Genomic DNA, 20,812 nt, shown 5'->3' with positions numbered 1-20,812 from the left:
TTGGGCCACCTTCATTCATTCATTCACAAAGTCTTGGGCCACCTTCATTCATTCATTCACAAAGTCTTGGGCCACCTTCATTCATTCATTCATCAACTCTTTGGATTAACTTTCAGCTCATTCATTCAGAGTCTTTGGACCAACTTCATTCATCAACTTTTGGACTTTCAGCTCATTCATAAAGTCTCTGGACCCCATTCATTCATTCATTCATTATGTCTTCGGACTAGCTTACAGATCATTCCCTCTTGAAATTATCAGGTCATCTCATTCATTCCTTAGACAATCTGCGTTATCGTTTGGCCCATTCATTCTTGAACTCTTGGGGTCATCTTTTAGTTCATTCATTCATTCACTCAAACGCTTTTGGCAGTGTTTTAGTCCATCCATCCATTCATTCATTATTATTATTATTTTTTTTGTCGGTTGTGGGACCTGAACTCTGGGCCTGGGCGCTGTCCCTCAGCTCTTCAGCTCAAGGCTAGCGCTCTACCACTTGAGTCACAGCGCCACTTCCGGCTTTTTTTGCTTATGGGGTGCTGAGGAATCGAACCCAGGGCCTCAGGCATGCAAGGCAAGTGCTCTACCACTGAGCCACCTGCCCAGCCCCTCATTCATTATTCTTGAAAATCATGGGGTGCCTTTAAGTCCATCTACCATCCTTTCATTCAGGTGTATGTGTTAAGGCTACTTAATCGGGGGGAAAGTCTGATGTGTAAACAAAGAACTAGTGTGTTTGAGGTGCCAAAATATGATTATTGACCATAGAATAAATGAACAGTTCCCCTCTCCCCCCTCCCTAAATGGAGGAGAGAAAAACTTCTAAAGGAGACACTTGTGATGAGCTTTGAAGTAAGAGCGAATTTCTTGCTGTCTGAGGGAAGGAAAAGTGGGCTTGAATTGTCAGTAGCAGTTCTGCATTCTGACAGAACATTTTCTCTAGAGAATGTTCCTGTATATTGAATTCTAGCTGCCATGATGACAGCCTGGCAGTAGAGATTTGGGGGTTTTCAATGTGCTTGAGTACTGGTGTAAATATGAAAGCGGAATCCTTCTCTCATTCAGGTTAGGTGGGTTAAAGCTGGCAGGAAGTACAGCCATAACAGCTTACCTAGGAAGAGCTCTGTGCATGCTTCAGCAAGGTTCTATGAGAGTATGAATGAAAAATTAGGAATTGTATACTAAAAAAGTGTCAAGCATTTTTTTTTTCCTCTGTCTTTGTCAGTAATAGTGCTCAAATTTAGTGCCTGGAGCACTTACTTTTTTCACTCAAAGTCTAGTGGTCTGCTACTGGGTCCACACCTGCTTTCTGCTGGCTTTTTGCTAGTTACTTGGAAATAAGGCATCTCATGGACTTTTCTGCCTTGGCTGGCAACGAACTTCGATCCTCAGATCTCAGCCTCCTGAGTAGCTAGGAATCATATAGCCTGTCCATATCAATGTAGCCAGTCACTTAAATGAAGAACCCCCAAGTGACTGGTGCATTTTCACCTACCTGCCACTACTTCTATTCTGCTTCTTCTGGTAATACCGAGCCACAGAAACTACACTTCCAGAACACATATTCCATTTACAGGATGGGGAGCGTAGCTTTGCTGTTTCCCTGTAGAGAAGCATGCACCAGTGAGTACACAAGTCACAAAGGATGGAAATCAATTAACAACGGAACTTCCCCCCCGAAGCAGCACCTAGTTCCTATGCTTCCTAGTTCTAGAAAGGAAGCATCACCAGTGGGTGGGGACGGACCTGCTGGAGGTGGGGAAGAAAAAGAGTGGGGGGGGGCGAATATGATGAAGTACTTGACACATGTGTGAAACTAGAATGTGAGAGCTGTCTAGCAGGGGGCCCACACCTGCCATGCCAGCCACTCAGGAGGCTGAGATCTGAGGATCCAGGTTCAAAGCCAGCCCAGACAGGAAAGCGTGTGAGACTCGTATCTCCAATGAACCACCAGAAAACTGGAGTTGGTATTGTGGCTTAAAGTGGTAGAGCACTAGCTTTGAGCAAATGAGCTTCGGGACCGCCTAGGCCCTGGGTTTAAGCCCCATAACTAACCAAAAAAAGTATTTTTTTAAAGGGGGGAGAAAGATAAGGAATAAAAGAGGTGAGTCTGATTGGAGTAGATTATCTGCATGTGTGGAAACACCCCAGTGAAACCCTTTTGTTCAGTGACCATCTGCTAATAAAAATAAACACGGTAATTATACATGAACTTAAAGGAAAATGAGAGAAAATTTTGATGTAGGGGAGAAAGCATGAGTATCGGAGGAAAGTAAGACCAGATCGTAGACTCATGTGACTGCAGAATAAGTGAGAGAATAGAACTGCTTTTTAGAGTTATTTTCAGATTACGTGTTTTGGAGAAAGTGGTATGGCTTATGAAGCCAGCCCTGGCGAGGACCCGTTAGAAGCCAGGTGCGTTTATGCATGCTTGTCATCCCAGCTACGCAGGACTCAAAGACAGAAGGATGCAGGTTTGAGGCTAGCCTTAGAACTGTTTCTGAGACAGTAAGACCCTGTCTCAGAAATAAGCCAGGTGTGGTTGGGTGTGCCTGTATGGGCAGCTTCGGAGAAATAGGAGGATTATCTGGAGGAATAAAAAGAAAAAAGAAAAGCAAGCAGGGAGACTGCTTGCCTAGGAAGTTTGAGGTTCAGAGTTCAAGTCTTCATATTGCCAAAACAAAAAACCCCAGAGATTCCCCCCCACATACTCCCCAAAAGGCTCATGGCATGATGCTGTTCCATTGCATATTGGGTAGCTGGACTTTAACTTACTAGCCAGTATCTACCAAGTTACTGGTGTTCAGTATTAATGCTGTGCTAAGAGGAACTATTGGTGAGAGTGGTAGTATAAAAATGCTCTTTACCTTTAACATTGCCTGCATTGTTAATTTTATTTTGTAACCGTTGTTATTGCTAAAGATAATTGTTTTCTGCCCCCGCCCCCACAGGAAAGCTTAGATATGCCAACAACAGCAATTACAAAAATGACGTCATGATCAGAAAGGAGGTAAGTGACTTTCGGATGCCAGATTTTTTATATTTCAAGCAGGGCACTGTGGCTCACGCCTGTCATCCTAGCTACTCAGGAGGCTGAGATCTGAGGACCAGGATTCCAAGCCAGTCCAAGACAGGTCCATGAGACTCTTATCGGCAATTAACCAGCAAAAAGCTAGAAGTGAGGTTGCGGTTCGAGCGGTAGTGCCTGGCCTTGAGAAGAAAAAGCTAATGGACCATGCCCAGGTCCCGAGTTCAAGCCTTAGTACCACGCCTAGGTCCCGAGTTCAAGCCTTAGTACCATGCCCAGGTCCCGAGTTCAAGCCGTAGTACCAGCGTCCCAGGTCCCGAGTTCAAGCCTTAGTACCAGCTCAAAAAAAAAATAATTTTTACATTTCAGTTTCCTTGTGTCTGTGTCAAATTCATCAAAGTTTCTTTATGGCGGTATTTTAAAAAAAAAACAACCAATCTACAGATTAAAAAAGGTTCCATTTCAATTAGATATTAACAGCAAAAGAAGCAACCTGAATATATTTGCCTGTATTATTGAGTTCATGTTTGAGTTTATTCATTGTATTAGTAAAGCAACGCTTAGCAGAGCTGGTATACACCCCACACGTGTGGCGGGGCGGGGGGGGGGGGGGGGGGGGGGGGGGGGGGGGGGGGGGGGGGGGGGGGGGGGGGGGCATGTGCCAGCAGGTGCAGTCTGGGCTCTGTGGTCACAGAGGCCGGGGAGTTGGCCTCTGTAGCTGTGCCAGGACTTTCCACCCCTGTGTCCTGGATACTCGGTCCCTCGGGTCCTCTGTCATGCTGCATTATCTCTTGGGTCCAGAGTGCCATGAGGTTTGGCCTGTTTACTACATTGGGTCGTGTGACTAAGATGTCTGAGCATCTGTCAAAGGAAGGGCTTTCCTCTGCCTCCTTTAAGACAGGACTTGCTCCTTGCAGTAAATAGTCTCCTTTGCAAACACTTCTGTGATAAAAATAAACAGGCCTGGGCAGGTGGGCTAGGGGTAGAGCGCTCGCCTAGCCTGCATGAGGCCCTGGGTTCGATTCCTCAGTACCACAGACACAGAAAAGGCCAGAAGTGGCACTGTGGCTCAAGTGGTAGAGCACTAGGCTTGAGTAGAAGAAGCTCAGGGACAGCGCCCAGGCCCTGAGTTCAAGCCCCAGGGCTGACAAAAATAAACAGTTGATAAAATTAATAAGCAGTTGTTTATTTCCCCCCCCTGTTGGTGTCCCAGAGTCAAACTTGGGCCCTGTGCTTGCTAGACAGGTGCTCCACGCCTGAGCTGTGCCTTTCAGCCCTTTTTGCTTTGTTTTTCAAATAGGGTCGGCACCGATGCACACACCTGTGCGATCTTGTTGTTCACATTTCCCGTGTACCTGGGACAACAGACCTGTGTTGTTGTGGTTGAGATGAAGGCCTTGTGAACTTTTTGCCCTAGCTGGCCTTGAACCTCGACCCTTCCAGTCTCTGCTCCTAAGCCGTTAGCACTGCAGGCCTGAGCTGGTGCAGTCTGCCAGCACAGATGTCGTGGCCATTTCCTACGCTGGGCTGGGTGCCGGGAGAAGGGAAATGGCTGCTCTTTTTCCTTTTCCTAGAGGTCGCAGCTTGGGGGGGGGGCGGCAGAAGGTAAGAACGCGGAGCTCTGCTTCCCGAGCGGCCGTTGGTTAGTGCAGCGCCCGCCGTCCTGTCTCTGACCTGCCTGCTGGCGACGGCGTGGACCAGTGGCAGCGGAGGCCAGGACAGCAGAGGAGATGACCCTGCACCGAAGGAATCAGAATCCTTTTTTGTTTTTCTCAGTCCTGGGGCCTGGGCGCTGCCCCTGAGCGCTTCGGCTCAAGGCTAGCGCTCTACCACTCTGAGCCACAGCACCACTTCCAGTTTTCTGCATAAGAGTCTTAGGCTTTCCTCTGTCCCGGCTGGCTTCGAACCTTGATCCTCAGATCTCAGCCTCCTGAGTGGCTAGGAGGACAGGCGTGTTTGTTTTTTTTTAAATGATACTCTTTGTGTAGTTCAGATTTGTATTGTTCTCTCCCACTTCCTGCGGAGGTGTGGGAAGACGGTTGAAGAGGGTCCCAATTCATTTCCAGGCGTACGTCCACAAGAGCGTGATGGAGGAGCTGAAGAGAATCATTGACGACAGTGAGGTCACAAAGGAGGACGATGCTCTGTGGCCAGCCCCGGACAGGGTCGGGCGGCAGGTTTGTGTGAGGGGCTCCATGCGTCACCAGGCCCGGTGGCCCCGGGGCCCCGGTCACCCCAGCTGCTCCAGAGGCTGAGATCTGAGAACCTGCGGCAAAGCCAGCCCAGGAAGGGAGAGTCTGTGACACCGGTCTCCACTTTACAGACACCAGAAAGCCAGGAGTAGAGCTGTGGGTCAAGCGGTGGAGCAGCAGCCCTGAGTGAGGGAATGCAGGGACAGGGCCCTGGCTCGGAGCTGAAGCTCTAAGACCAGGGGGTGTGTGCACATGTGGGCACACACACACACACACACACACACACACACAGTTGATCGTAATGGTGCAATATTGCCCCTTCTTTATGATTCCTTTTTATCTCCAGTCACTTAACCTCATTTTCTTTCCTTCATCCTTCTCTCCTTTCCTGTAAATCGAACTCAGGACCTCAAAGCTGCTGTTGAAGAAACTCCCAGCTGAGGTATGCCCCAGCCACGGCCTGAACCGCGCAGTTAGACATTGTCTACACTGTCTGCCGCCACCCAGCTGAGGCTGGGCCGGCCTCACCCTGTGGTGAAGCATTTCCACCACCACATAATTGCTTCCTAGGAGTAAATGCGCTGTTGCTAGTTAAAATGTCTTAATTACTTAATAGCATTAAAAGCACTACTGCTAGTTAAAACAGAATCAGGACTTTTTTTTTTTTTTTTTGGTTGGTCCTGGGGCTTGAACCCTGGACGTGGGCGCTGTCCCTCAGCTCTTCAGCTCAAGGCGGGTGCTCTACCACTTGAGCCACAGCAACACTTCTGGTTTATTGGTGGTTCATTGGAGATAAAAAAAATCTCAGAGGCTGGGAAGGTGGCTCAGTGGTAGAGCGCTTGCCTCTCATGCATGAAGCCCTGGGTTCGTTTCCTCAGTACTACATAAACAGAAAAAGCTAGAGGTTAGGCCCCACGACTGACTAAAAAAAAGAAACAAGAAAGAAATCCATGGACTCTCCCTGCCGGGGCTGGCTTTGAACCACAATCCTCAGATCTCAGCCTCCTGAGTGGCTTCGGATGACAGGCGGGAGCCACCGGCGCGTGGTGGAATTAGGGCTCGCACTGAGTCTATCCGATTCACCTTCTGCATATGGAGTAACTTTCAGGAGGTGAGAAAATACATATGCATATACATTAACTCTCAGCATTGCTTAAACTGACCGTGGAGTTTGCTGTCTCCCATTCTCCACGGAAGAGCTGATGTTTCTCACAGTGCTTCTGAGGAGCTGTGCGGGCCGAATTTCGCTCTGTAGAGAGAGTGTGTGAATTGGGTCTTCTCAGCTTCTGGAGAGAGGAGAGAGGAGCCTGGCAGCAAGAAGCAATTCTTTTCCTTGTGAATTCCTAAAGGTTCTGTTAACCCGCCTTGTTTGACTACAAAAAGTGCACCTTAACTCTTCTATTGAAAGGAACATTGTTGCCTGGCACTGGTGGCTCACGCCTGTCATCCTAGCTACTCAGGAGGCTGAGATCTGAGGATCACGGTTCAAAGCCAGCCTGGGCAGGAAAGGCTGAGAGACTTTTTTTGGGGGGGGTCCAGTCGTGGGGCCTGAACTCTGGACCTGGGCGATGTCCCTCAGCTCTTCAGCTCAAGGCTAGCGCTCTACCACCTGAGCCACAGCACCACTTCCGGCTTTTTTGGTGCTGAGGAATCGAACCCAGGGCCTCAGGCATGCAAGGCAAGCGCTCTACCACTGAGCCACCTGCCCAGCCCCGGCTCTGAGACTTTTATCTCCAGTAAACCACCAGAAAACTGGAAGTGGCACTGTGGCTCAAGTGGTAGAGCGCTCGCCTTGAGCTGAAGAGCTGAGGGTCAGCGCCCAGGCCCAGAGTTCAAGCCCTACAATTGATAAAAAACAACAACAACAACAAAAAAGGATCATTGCTCAGGGAAGGCAGAGATAACAGCAGTATTTATTGTATAGGTTGTGTCACTTCTGTTTTATTTTGTAGATCGTATCACTTTTATTTTGTGCCAGTCCTGGGGCTAGAGTTCAAGGCCTTCTTTACTGCTCCCCAGCTCTCCCCCTCCCCCCATCCCCACTCAAGGCCGGCTCTCTAAACGTTGAGCCACAGCTCTGCTTCCAGCTTTTTGCTGGTTCATTGGAGATAAGAATGTCACGGACTTTCCTGCCCAGGCTGGCTTTGAACCATGATCCTCAGACCTCAGCCTCCTGAGTAGCTAGGATGACGGGCGTGAGCTGCTGGAGCCCGGCTGCTCAGCCCCTTTCTGTGTGGATTATTTCTGAGAAGAGGCCTCGTAGGATGACGGGCAAGCCCGGACTTCCTAGCTTCCTAGGATGACCGGCATACTCCGCTGTACCATTGTTTAAGATGGGGTCTCTTCTTCAGCTCAGTATAACTATGCTACTGTGACCTTGATGCAACCACTTAATGTCAGTGAAGCAATACTTGGAGAGAGAGAAAAAAAGATGAGGTCTCTTAAAACTTTTTTTTTTTTTTAAACTCATTCTGGCTTCAAACTGATTTCCGGAGCTGCACGTCCTGACTCGCTGGGACTTCGTGCCTGAGCCAAAAGAACACCGATCGTTTGAGTGAAATCTCCATAGTACCACTTCGTGGTTATTAATGTCAGCTGTGTTTTCCTACACTTAATGAATTTTGGATTCGACAATTACAAGCCTCCCAAAACCCACTTTAGCTAGGCCTGTCAGCCGTGCTCCTCAGGAGGCTGAGATCTGAGGATCATAGTTCAGTGCCAGCCCAGGCAGCAAAGTCCATGAGACTCTTACTTCCAATGAACCTTAAAAAGCCGGAACTAGAGTGGTGGCTCAAAGTGGTAGAGCACCAGCCTGGAGCAGAAAACAGCCAGGGCCACGCCCAGGCCCTGAGTTCAAGGCCCTGTACCAGCAGAAAAACAAGTGGGTGAATGAATTATAAATAAAGCCCCTCCTGAAGCTGTTTGAGGAACTGCGGGGTGTTTGCCCCTGCATCGGACCCCACACAGCAGCCCCGGTGCGTGGGAACGTGGGCGGCAGTGTGACTTCTAGAATCTCATAGAAAAGGAAACCTGCTTAGGACCTCTACATTCCTGTAATTGCTTTTATACCATGTTTTTAAAGCAATCTGGTGTGTGCTGACCCAGTCAGAGACATTTCTGTGTCGTTCATTCTCACCCGGGCTTCTAGAAAGCACGTGGGGCCCTGGAGTGCGGGTGATTCTCCAGCCAGCATGGGAGGTTTTGTTTTACGTTTACATTTGGTCTTTTTGTCTTTCCATGTCCTTTTTCTCTCCTCCTCCTCTCTGGTGTGCTGGGGTCGGGGGTCCCTTGTGGCCCCCGTGGGGCCTGTGCTTGGCCAGGGCTGGGGGTCGGGGGTCCCTCGTGGCCCCCGTGGGGCCTGTGCTTGGCCGGGGCTGGGGGTCGGGGGTCGCTCGTGGCCCATGTGGGGGCCTGTGCTTGGCCGGGGCTGGGGGTCGGGGGTCGCTCGTGGCCCACGTGGGGGCCTGGGCCTGGCCGGAGCTGGGAGGGAGGTTGTCCATGAACCCTGCTCCAAGTGTTTCTGTGCTTGTTTTTAGGAGCTTGAAATTGTGATTGGAGACGAACACATTTCTTTTACCACATCCAAAATCGGTTCTCTTATCGACGTAAACCAGTCAAAGTGAGTACATTAACTTGACATCATGGATTCGGGTTAGGTTAGAACTGTGCTCAGGGCTGGGCAGGTGGCTCAGTGGTAGAGTGCTCACCTCGCATGCATGAAGCCCTGGGTTCGATTCCTCAGTACCACAGACTCAGAAAAAGCCACAAGTGGAGCTGTGGCTCAAATGGTAGAGCACTAGCCTTGAGCAAAAGAAGCTCAGGGACAGTGCCCAGGCCCTGAGTTCAAGCCCCAGGACTAGCAAAAAAAGGAAGAAGAGATTCATTCTCCTACAGTTCCTACCCTGTCGAGATTGTAAATTGGTACACTGTTTTGTTTTGTTTTTGGTACATACAACTTGGTAATATGCTTCAAAAACTGTTAATACATGTATTTATCTTTTATGGTAATTTCATTTCTGAGTATCTATTCTAGAAAAGATTGTCAAATATTGGAAAAGCTTTCTTGTATGAAGCCACTCACAGAGGCAGTGTAAAATTAGAAAGAATCCAAGTATCAGACAGGTTTAAAAGGTTCAAATTCATAATAGCGACTTTTTTTTTTTTAGTACTATGGAAAAGTTAATAGTTGAAAAGTACATGAAATTATTTTCGCTGTGGGAAAAATGGGAAAAACCTATTGTGTAAGGTTGGTGGCATTACAGAATTAGCAAGATTGCTATTGTTTTCTGCGTAAATAGAGCTTTCCATAAGGACTTGAACACGTTAAAAACGAATCCTAAAGAAGCGATCTAGCAAAGACGCACCTGAGAGCCCCCGGGTGGCATCAAGATTCTGTTGTTACAGATTCTTTTTAAATTTATTTCCTTTAGGAATTTATAAAACACTGTTTGGCTTTTTCTGCCGCAGGGACCCGGAAGGCCTCCGAGTATTTTACTACCTGGTACAGGACTTGAAATGCTTGGTTTTCAGTCTCATCGGATTACACTTCAAGATCAAACCCATTTAGACCGTGTGTTTGAAGATGTTTGTGTATTTAATTAGGGGATGGGTGAGAGAGGGTATTTTTTTTTTAATTTGGGGATTTTTTTATGAATGTGGAACAAAATCTATTCTTTTGTATGTGAACTGAAAACATGAAAATAAGAAAACAAGCCGACTGGATTTTCTTACTTGGGCCCAAGTGGGTTAGACAGACCCTGGACCCATATTAAATTCTGTAAATAAAAATTTCTGTCGGGTGAAACTTTGCGCTAACAAAACAGGAAATGCCGAGTGAGTGTGTGGGTGTGCATGCTCACGCACACACGTGTGCGAGGCTGCTTACCCGATTCAAAGATAAGAAAATGTTGCTGTCTCTACACGTAGAAATATACCCCCGGCTTTCCATCCATGAAAGGGCTGCTGTGGTAACGCACACCTGTAATTCCAGTGACAGAGGAGAACCACAAGGCTGAAGTGAGTCATGGCAAAGGTAGAGTTGCTCTCAGAAAGAGAATAGGAAGGACAGAGGGAAAAAGGGAGAGAGGAAAGGAGTAGGGGGGGAGGGGGGAGAGGCGGCCCTGGGAGAAGCCACTGGCCATGGGTGGGTGCAGTGTGCTTTATAGCAGGTGGATAGTTCTGCGTCTGGGCCTTAGGATTGTTTTCCATTTTCAAAAGCCCTCGTTAGGTTTGCAGTGGTGACTTGGGTCTGGGGAAGGCCCTGCCCACCAGGAGGGAGGGACTCCAGGAATTGGGGCCGAGCGGAAGGGTTTGTCCACTTCCTCTGACACTCCCCGGATGGTCTTTTGCTCACATTTTCCTGTCATGTAATTTTGTAGTTTACCCACAAGATGGCAGAAGCACAAGCCAAACAACTCCAGGCTCTGCTAAGTTTGAAAACGAAGCGCGTGGAGTCGGGTGAAGGGTGAACCATGGAAGATGCCCCTGGTCAATACGTACTGTCCTCTAGGTGAACGGGCTGAATGGAGACTCTGTACACTACTTAACTAAAACATCATAGGGGCTGGGCAGGTGGCTCAGTGGTAGAGCGCTCGCCTTGCATGCACGAGGCCCTGGGTTCGATTCTTCAGCACCACATAAGCAGAAAAAAACAGAAGTGGTGCTGTGGCTCAAGTGGTAGAGCGCCTGCCTTGAGCTGAAGAGCTGAGGGACAGCGCCCAGGCCCAGAGTTCAAGCCCCACGACCAACCAAAAAAAAATTATACATAAATACAACAAAGTTTTTGCTGCTCAGAAAAAAATACTACTATTGAGAATATCAGTGGACTGTCACGTACATAATGCTAGCAAAACACACTGATTGGTAAGATTGCTAAGTCCATGCTGTGTGCCCATAGCCCAGGCCTGGGATCCCAGCTGTTAAGAGGCTGAGGTCTGAGGATCAGGTTCAAAGCCAGTCTGGCAGCAAAGACTGATCTCCAGTGAACCACAAAGTGGAGCTGTGGCTCAAGAGGTAGAGCCTTGAGTGAAAGAGCTCAGGGACAGCGCCCAGGCCCTGAGTTCAAGCCCCAGGATTGGCACACGTGTGTGCGCCCACGCACACACACACACACAGACCTGGTAAGCACTATTTTCCTTCTTTGCCAGGGCTGGGACTTGAACTCAGGGCCTGGGCACTGTCTCTTAGCTTTGCACTCGAGACTGCCACGCTACCATTCGAACCACAACTCCACTTCTGATTTTTTTGGTGGTTAACTGGAGATAAGAGTCTCACGAATATTTTTGCCGAGGCTGGTTTTGAACTGTGATCCTCCGATCTCAGCCTCCTGAGTAGCCGGGATGACCGGAGTGAGCCATCAAAACACATAGCGTGTCCCAGCTCTGTGACAGGGACTGGCTGGAAGCTGGCTTTGTTCACCTGACAGCACCAACGTGCTCAGTACTGTGACAGACAGAGAACAGGAAGAATCTGACCTGGAGGTCCAACTGAAGGAAACCGAGGACTTGTGTTCATTTTGAATCAGTTATTTTTGTGTAGGTATATTTTATATATTATATGTATTTACATATGTAAAGTTTACACACGTAAATTTGCACACCATTTTACATGCATGCAAATTTACATATGCAAACTGTATCCACATCGATTTGCATATGCAAATCCACACCCTTATATATTCACATTCATATTAAATCGCATCTACACAACCCCCAGGGTTTCAATCGGTGTAAATTTGCATATGCAAATTCAGTCGGTATAAATTTGCATGTGTAATTTTGTGCAGAAATTGCATACGTGCATATAACATCCATATAAAGCTAAGCTTTTGCTTTGTTCTTGGATGAAGGGAAGAAAAGCAGACTTCTACTGTGATGTATTATTCTCTGGGCTGGAAGAGGGGGTTGTACACCATGAGCTCCAGGCTGACAGGTTCTGAGTGCAAAAATGGACAACATGGGATCAGAAAACAACTCTGAGAAATTGAGGAGGATGTGAGAACAATGTTTTGACCCAAACAGACAAAGCCTTGGCAGTACCTGGTCTGGAACATTCTTTTCAATGTGAACTTGGGGAGAGAATTGTGTCTATAACACTATGGTATTGCTGTCTCTTGAAAAACAATAATGTGAGCTTTGACTCCAGCTCTGGTTGTGTGTGTGTGTGTGTGTGTGTGTGTGTGTGGCCTGGGTGCTGTCTCTAAGCTTCAGTGCTCAAAGCTGGTGCTCTACCACTTAAGCCACAGCTCCACTTGTGGCTTCTTGCGGGTTCATATGGACATACCAGAGTCTCGTGGACTTTTCCGCCTGGGCTGGCACTGAACTTCAATCCTCACATCTCAGGTTCTGACATTCTGGGTTTTATTTAATTTTTAATTTTGATCATCTCAATTCTTTGTTCCAATGGTGCTCTATTGGAATTGTTTATCTGACGTTAAACCGCATAGTTATTCTACCACACTAGATGAGATTACACCACAGTAAGGAGACTGGAATGTTACAGAGCAACTTCCACTGAATCAACTTGCACTGCAAATCCTTCCTTCTAATTCGCCAGGAAAGCTTTACAAAAGGCAGGCCAAGCTGCTGGGCATTCCCAGCTACTCAGGAGGCTGAGATCTGAGGATCACAGACAGTTCCAAGCCTGCCTGGACAGATGAACCAGAGACTCCTATGTCCAATCGATCAGCAAAAGCTAGAAGCCCTGAGTGAAAAAAAAAAAACAAGCAAGAATTCAATCTGCAGTACTAGTGCACATGAACTTTCCACGCTGACACATTTACACATGCATAGATTTGTGTGGCATCAAAGCAAAAGCAGAATCTGTGGGAATCTTCTTTTCCATGTTACTTGAACAATAAAAATTGTTCAGCAAATATATATATATATATATATATATATAAAATTTCTTGTTGCTGTAAAGGTGATGGACAGAGGGGACCGACATCAGGTCATGAGCACATTTCTTTTTGGACAGTGGTCCCTTCCCTTGCTCTCTCCCCCTTTCTCCTTCCCCACCCACAAGTTGTAGAGTTCATTGTCTACACCACGTCCAGAGGGCATCTGCATCATTTCTGTGACCCCCTTTTGTCCCCCAAGAGACAGGTACACCACCAAACAAGACAGAAATCCCAGGAAACAACCACCACCACAACAAAAATCAAAGCAAAGTCAAACACCACCACCCTCGCCACCCACGCCAACCAAAAAAACACCCCTATTTCCATTTCCTGGAATTTGTTTCCATGCAGTCTGCGAAATTAACCAGAAAGTTCTAACCTTTAGGAGGCACTTTTCAAGCGGCAAACACGGTGGGAGCTGCCAGCGGGGCTCACTGCTCGGGGTTTGGGGGAGCAGGAATCCCGGAAGAGAATCTCTTTCTGCTCTCTTTCAAGATGGATGCCCGGCACCGGCCGGCCCTTCTTCAGACTCCTCTGATCTGACACCTCGCCTGGAAATTGGACCAGCAAGGCCGGGCCAGCAACATCTTATGTTATTTTTCTTTTCTTCCCTCACGGTCTGCTGTTTTTCCTCTTACAGCAATATTCACATTGACGCAGCTGGTGGGTGAGTACAGTAGAAAGCTTCTTTTCACATACAGGTAGCTGCCCTGTGCCTGGCCCCCGATTCAGATCATACCAGACAGAGTCTGAAATGTAAGCTGTGGAGCGTGGCAGCGGCCGAGGTTTGATACATACATGGTGTTTTTTACATTTTATTTGATAAACAGTACTGGGGGGTGCATGGGAAGCTTCTTTGGAAGATTAATTTCTTGGGTGTTGCAATTTTCTTTTGGCTTCACTATGCTTCCAGAAATTTCTTCACCGATGATACCTACTTTTTCTTCTACACTTTCATCCAACTTGGGCAATAATAATGACTGGTTTTGTAAGGGGAAATGACGCCATCATCATCATCATCACCATTATGATTGTTAATTTTTATTATTACTATGGCATTCGTCTATGTCATCAAAACCAGTATTGCGTGTCTTCGGTTCTGTGTCTGATATTTACGGAGGTGAATTCTGTGGAGGAGGGTGAACCGTCAGGAAGGTTGGTTTGTTGAAACACTGATGGATACTGTTATAGTTCAATCACTTGCCATTTCAACAGCAACAACAAGTCAGTTAAACTATAGAGTGTTCTTGCTGGGCCTTGGTGCTCACACCTGTAACCCCAGCTCCCCGGGGAGGCTGATCGCTGAGGGTCCTGATTCAAAGCCAGCCTGGGCAGGAAAACCTGTGAGACTCGGATCATTCAATGAACTACCAAAACCCGGAGACAGCTGTGGCTGACGTGGTAAAGCACCAGCCTTGAGCGAAAGAAGCCTGGAGACCACACCAGGCCCTGAGTTCGAGCCCCAGGACTCGCTGTGTTTTAGACGTACAGAGTTCAGAAAGCAAGTTAGGCGTGTTTTTCCTCTTGGTTCTTCCTTTGAAGTCATGCATCAAGTTGCTTGGCTATTCCCATCTGGGCGTTGGTTCGGGGTTGTATCGCTCGTTTTAATTCTCTGTGTAGTCTGATTGCAAAAAAAATTTTTTTAATCAGAAGAGGCCCCCTATCTGGCATTCTTGAGATGATGCCAAGCCAGCACAACCGAGCCAAAATGTCCCGGAACAAACCAGAAACCAGCCTCCCAGAAGTGAACTACGCAGAAATCAAGTTTGCGAACTCTCAGCAGAAGCGAAGACAAGGCAAGATGAACCCGAGCCGGGCAGCACCGAGCGAAGAGCAGATCAGTTATGTAGAGCTGAAGTTTCACAGAGCCCCAGAGAGCCAGCCCGGCAAACGGGGCGATCAGCACCCGCGCAGGGGAACGTGGCGTGATCTGCACACACGCCCAGGTATGGAGTTGCGGCTGGATGTTGTTTAAACATACATAAGAGCTTTGGGGGGGGGGGCTTGAACTCAGGACCTGGGCGCCGTCCCTCAGCTCTCCAGCTCAAGGCGGGCGCTCTACCACTGGAGCCACAGCACCGCTTCTGGTTTTCTGGTGGTTTATTAGAGATCAGAATCTCGCAGACTTTCCTTCCCAGGCTGGCTTTGAACCACGATCCTCAGCTCTCAGCCTCCTGAGTCACTGGGATTCCAGCCGCTAAGTGGATCTTGAGTTCCAGCAGGAGCTGGGGTTTGGGGTGAGGCTCACTCTGTGAGCGCCAGGCAGACACGCTGCAAACCAGGGGCGCAGGAGCTGTCCTGGGCTGCGGCACACGCTGTTGACCTCTGGGAAACAAGAACACGAGATGATTGTGTGTTTGCTTCCGCCCTCAGCCCCGCGCTCAGCCCCCTGGAGATTAACGGCCGGAATCCTGGCCACCTCCTGCATCCTGTTGATGGGGACAGTGGCTGTCCTGCTCACACGCTGTAAGTCCTTCAGAAGTTCCCGGGCACCAGTGGCTCACGCCTGTCATCCCAGCGACTCAGGAGGCCGAGATCTGAGGATCGTGGTTCAAAGCCAGCCCTGGGCAGGAAAGTCCGTGAGACTCTATTTCCAACTAACTACCACCCAAGCCCAAGTGTAGCTGTGGCTTAAGTAGTAAAAGCTTTAGCCTTGAGCAACATAAAGCTCAATGGCAGTGTCTAGGCCCTGAGTTCAAGACCCGCGACTGGGAAACACACACACACACACACACACACACACACACACACACACAGAAATTGTTCTCACTTCGCCTGGTATGGAGAATGAATTTCCCAGCCGCGACCATCACATCTAAAATAGGACTCATGACTTACTGCCTTCTTTCTATTTTTCCCCTTACAGTATTTTCTAGACAAGGAGAACAAACTAGAAAAGCCTTACTTGATCCTCAAATTTCCCCTAAAAATGAGGGTAAGTGTTTCGTAAAATTCACTTCAATACTTGTTTTTTTTTTCTTATTTCCAATCCTGGGCCTTGAACTCAGGGCCTGGGTGCTGTCCCTGAGCTGCTCTGGCTCAAGGCTGGCGCTCTACCACCTGAGCCACAGCACCACTTCTGGCTTTTTCTGTGTCTGTGGTGCTGAGGAATGGAACCCGGGGCTTCATGCATGCTAAGCGAGCACTCTGCCACGGAGCCACCTGCCCGGCCTCACTTCAGTACTTTTGACCACTCAGAAAATAATTTTTCCCAAATCCACAAGCTCATGAATCACAACAGAAATACAGATTCTCATGTGGGCTAAAAATGAGCCAGAAGTTGGATGCTGACGGCTCACAAATATCGTCCTGGCTACTCCGGAGGCTGAGATCTGAGGATCGAAGTTCAAAAGCAGGGCTGGGCAGGTGGTTCCGTGGTGAAGTGCTGGCCTCGTGTGCATGAAGCCCCGGGTTCGATTCCTCAGTACCACAGACACAAGCCAGAGGTGGCGCTGTGGCTCAAGTGGTAGAGCGCTAGCCTTGAGCACAGAGAGACTCAGGGACGGGATCCAGGCCTTGAGTTCAAGCCCCAGGACTGGCAAAAACAAAAACAAAACAAAGTTCAAAACCACCCCAGGCCAGGAAAACGCATAAGCTTCTTATCTCCAGTGAACCAGCAAAAAGCTGAAGGAGAGCTGTGGCTCAGGCGGTCGAACGCCAGCCTGGAGTGAAACAGCTAAGCAGGAAGAACACAAGGCCCTGCGCTCCAACCCCAGGAACTTATAAAGGAAAAAAACCACAAGCACTCCTGTGACATCTTTACGTTTTCTAGAATGTTCCTGCCATCCTTCCGCACGGAGCTGCTTCAGGTTTGGAAATAGTTCCTATCAGGTCTTCGATCAATGGACAACATGGGAGGCGAGCTCCAAGGCATGTGCAGAGCTGAATTCTCATCTTCTGCGGATAGACTCGGAGGAGGAGCTGGTGAGTGAGACAGGGTGGGATCTACAAAGATTATCTGTCCCTGCTGGGCGCCAGTGCGCACGCCTGTCATCCCAGCTACTCCGGAGGCTGAGATAGGAGGATCCCAGTTCAGAGCCAGCCTGGGCAGGGAAGTCCTCGAGACTCTTCTCAATAAACCAGCACAAACTGGAAGTGGTGCTGTGGCTCAGGTGGTAGAGCGCCAGCTTTGAGAGCAAAAGACAGTAGTGCCCAGGCTGTGAGTTCAAGCCCTGGGACTGACAAAAATAACAGTTCTGTGTGGTGACTTTCTTTTTGTCACACTAGGAAATCTTATCCACCTTGGAAATAAAAGGATGGATATCCTTCGAGGGGGTGCGGAGGAATAGGACCGCGTTCTGGACGGCTGAGAGGCTGGGGACACAGACCGTGTGAGTCCAGGGTTTGCACAAACGGTACTTTGCTCAGTGTGGAGGGATTGCGGGAGGAACTGACCTGCGCACAGCGTACAAGGAGCATTCCAGAACACAAAGCCTTTATGATATCTGAGAAGTGCATGTAAAAAAACAATTAGGAAAAAACCAATCTATCATCTAATAGCAACATCGAACGTCAGGATAGAGTACAGCAGTAGACTACAGCAATCTCTCTGGCAATAGGAATAGTAATAGACTATAGCAATCTCTAATCCTACACTTGTGACTTTTACAATTTGAATTGATGTACTCCTTAGAGAAGTTTGTTCATAGCTTTTTGTGTTGGGGTTTTTGTTTGTTTGTTTGTTTTCTGGTGATGGGGCTTGAACTCTGGGCCTGGCGCTGTCCCTCAGCTCTTCAGCTCAAGGCGGGCGCTCTACCACTTGAGCCACAGCCCCACTTGCGGTTTTCTGGTGGTTTATTGGAGATCAGAGTCTCACGGACTCTCCTGCCCGGCTGGGCTGACTTCGGATCTCAGCCTCCTGAGTAGCTGGGATTATAGGCGTGAGCCACCTGAATCTGGTCTGTTCATACTTTTGTGCCTACTTATAAACCTAACCCTATGTAACACAAGCACGTTAGGTCTAGACAGGGGTTCATAGTTCCTTTGGCTCTTACTGGGTTATAATGGAAAGCCATCGGCCTTCATTAAACCTCAGTTTGTTCCAGAAACGATTTGCTCTTTTGTTTTCATGCAGAGTAGATGTTCAAGAGTGGACGGAGCATCACTGCCCTTACCTGAAAGGAAGTTACATCTACCCTAGGACATGTTCGCTGAGTAATGATTATACCTGTGAGTGTCATGCAGAGGTGATCAGGGAGCCGGGCACCGGTAGCTCACGCCTGTAATCCCAGCTACTCAGAGGATGAGAGCTGAGGAGCGCCATTCGGAGCCAGCCACGGAGACAGCCCATGAAACTCGGGTCTCCAACCAGTCACCAAAAAAGCTGGACGCGGAGCTGTGGCTCCGGCGGAAGAATACCAGCCTTGAGCAAACGAAAAAGAAAAAAGGGGAAAAAAAACCCTCAGGGGCAGCCCCTAGGTCCCGAGTTCAAGTCTCAGGGCCAGCATAAGAGCCAGCAGACCAAAAGAACCCCTGTGTGACCCAAACACGCCACTTTTTAAACCCTTCCTAATAAAACGTTTCTACAGCACTTTGGCTATTTGATCAGAGTCTTATAATTTTATATAATAAGCAAATTACGCCAGTATTTTTTAATTAAACTTAGACTTTTAAGGTTTTAAATGTATTACTTTTTTTTTGGTTGGTCACTGGATTTGAACTCAGGACCTGGGCGCTGTCCCTCAGCTCTTCAGCTCAAGGCTGGTGCTCTACCACCTGAGCCACGGTGCCACTTCTGGCTTTTTGGAGGTTCATTGGAGAGGAGAGTCTCCTGGACTTTCCTGCCCGGGCTGGCTTTGAACCGTGATCCCCAGATCTCAGACTCCTGAGTGGCTGGGATGACAGGCGTGACTGCCGGTGCCAACTAGTGTCTTATTGATGGTGGAATCTGTGACTCACTCTCCTGCTCTTTGTGTCAGGTTACCTCTGTGTGTGTGTGTGTGTGTGTGTGTGTGAGATACTGGTGCACACGTGTGTGAGCGCAGATGATCTAGCCTTTGCCCACCTCTCCTTCCTGCACACGTAGCACTTGCCCGCTCAGGGTTTGACCATTTCCTTTCCCGGGAGAGGCTGGGGGTGAGGCGGGGTGAGCCCTCTGCCCCGAGGGACTTCCTCCAGTGCCCCCCCCCAACTTCCCGATCACCAATCACCTTCCTTCCTTGCAGCTCAGAATCAAACACAGATACCTGAGCCAGGCCTGCCACCCCGGCCACTCTGGAGGCCGAGATCAGAGGATCACGGTTCAAAGCCAGCCCGGGCAGGAAAGTCCAGGAGACTCTCCTCTCCAGTGAACCTCCAAAAAGCCAAAAGTGGCACCGTGGCTCAGGTGGTAGAGCACCAGCCTTGAGCTGAAGAGCTGAGGGACAGCGCCCATGCCCTGAGTTCAAGCCCCACGACCGACTCCCCCCCCCCAAAAAAAATGTATGTAAACACCAGTTAGCAGTGTCTCACAACTCAGGAGGCTGGGGCTGAAGGACAGCGGTTCAAAGCCCCTTGGGCAGAAAAGTCTTTGAGACTCTCATCTCCAATTTGTCAGCAAAAACTGGAAAAATGAAGGGACGGCGCTCAGTCCCTGAGTTCAAGACCCCAGGACCAGAAACACACACACACACACACACCAAACACACGTGCGTGCACACACACAAACTAAACTATCTGAAAAATTAAACAAAAATGAGGTGAAGTTTCGGAGGCCTAAGGCTTCAGCCACAGCCTCGAGATGAATTTCACAAGTGCTTCTGTGCCAGGTGCCAGAGCAGAAAGCGAGGAAACTGGGCGCAGATACTAAGACTGTGTACTACACAGCACCGGCCCGTTTATAATGTGACCAACGGTAACTTCCCCCTTCATACTCATGATATAAAAAGGAGTTGAGGCCGGGCACCAGTGGCTCACACCTGTCATCCCAGCTACTCAGGAGGCTGAGATCTGAGGATTGCGGTTCAAAGCCAGCCTGGGCAGGAAAGACTGTGAGATTCCTATCTCCAATAAACCACCAGAAAACCGGAAGTGGCGCTGTAGCTCAAGTGGTAGAGCGCTGGCCTCGCATGCATGAAGCCCTGGGTTCGATTCCCCAGCACCACACGCACAGAAAACCCTGCAAGTGACGCTGTGGCTCCAGTGGCAGAGCGCTCGCCTTGAGCAAAAGCCGCTCCGGGCCGCGCCCAGGCCCTGAGTTCAAGCCCAGGACTGGCAACACAAACAAACAAACAAACAAAACTCCCCAGCAGGCTCTGACTCCATCCCTGACTGTTAGCGCCTCCGTGTAGCTGCTCACAAGCGCGTGTCTGCACCTGCCGCAAGCGCCGCCCGCCGCAGCTGCCCAATTCATTGTATGGACGCAAAGCTTGGATTTGGCTGTCCTCACTGTCTCTGTCTGTCTCTGTCTCTCTGTCTCTCTCTCTCTCTCTCAGTCTGTCTGTCTCTCTCTGTCTCTGTCTCTCTCTGTCTCTCTGTCTCTCTTCACCACATCCAGGTCACTTGCATGTGTTCTGGGAAACCATGCCCTAAACACCTCTGACCAGGTCCAGTGTGACAGCTGAATTTTCACAGATTCTCACCACAAGTCACCTGTGGCTCCAACACCCGGGCGTGGGGCTCACAGGAAGGGCAAGTGGGTGCCCACAGCAGCCCAGCCACCTGGGCTCAGGGCCGGCCGGGGCCCTCCCCTCCCCTCCCCTCCCCTCCCCCTCTCCT

The 20,812-nt window shown here is 49.1% G+C and overlaps 2 protein-coding genes across 3 annotated transcripts; both read left to right on the top strand.

The window, feature by feature from the left end:
* Nucleotides 1–2,945: 2,945 nt before the first annotated feature.
* Nucleotides 2,946–9,947, top strand: Magohb (mago-nashi homolog B (Drosophila)). 2 transcript variants are annotated; one of them, XM_013036241.1, is made up of 4 exons: nt 2,946–3,010; nt 5,095–5,205; nt 8,757–8,839; nt 9,688–9,947. In XM_013036241.1, the coding sequence occupies exons 1-4, from the start codon at nt 2,996–2,998 to the stop codon at nt 9,785–9,787; spliced, it is 309 nt and encodes a 102-aa protein (XP_012891695.1). In that variant the 5' UTR covers nt 2,946–2,995; the 3' UTR covers nt 9,788–9,947. The 2 variants fall into 2 exon arrangements, with proteins under 2 accessions (XP_012891695.1, XP_012891696.1); XM_013036242.1 differs by having other exon boundaries at nt 2,951–3,010; nt 5,054–5,205.
* Nucleotides 9,948–14,760: 4,813 nt separating this feature from the next.
* LOC106001100 (NKG2-C type II integral membrane protein-like) lies at nt 14,761–18,469 on the top strand. The gene is made up of 6 exons (XM_013036245.1): nt 14,761–15,063; nt 15,491–15,583; nt 15,984–16,052; nt 16,890–17,041; nt 17,345–17,448; nt 18,192–18,469. Exons 1-6 carry the CDS (start codon nt 14,796–14,798, stop codon nt 18,340–18,342), a joined length of 837 nt encoding a protein of 278 aa, XP_012891699.1. The 5' UTR covers nt 14,761–14,795; the 3' UTR covers nt 18,343–18,469.
* The last annotated feature ends 2,343 nt before the right edge of the window (nt 18,470–20,812 follow it).

Source organism: Dipodomys ordii, unplaced genomic scaffold (genome assembly GCF_000151885.1).
Source record: "Dipodomys ordii isolate 6190 unplaced genomic scaffold, Dord_2.0 Scaffold266, whole genome shotgun sequence".
NCBI classification, from domain to species: domain Eukaryota; kingdom Metazoa; phylum Chordata; class Mammalia; order Rodentia; family Heteromyidae; genus Dipodomys; species Dipodomys ordii.
This window is presented reverse-complemented; position numbering and strand designations above follow the sequence as displayed.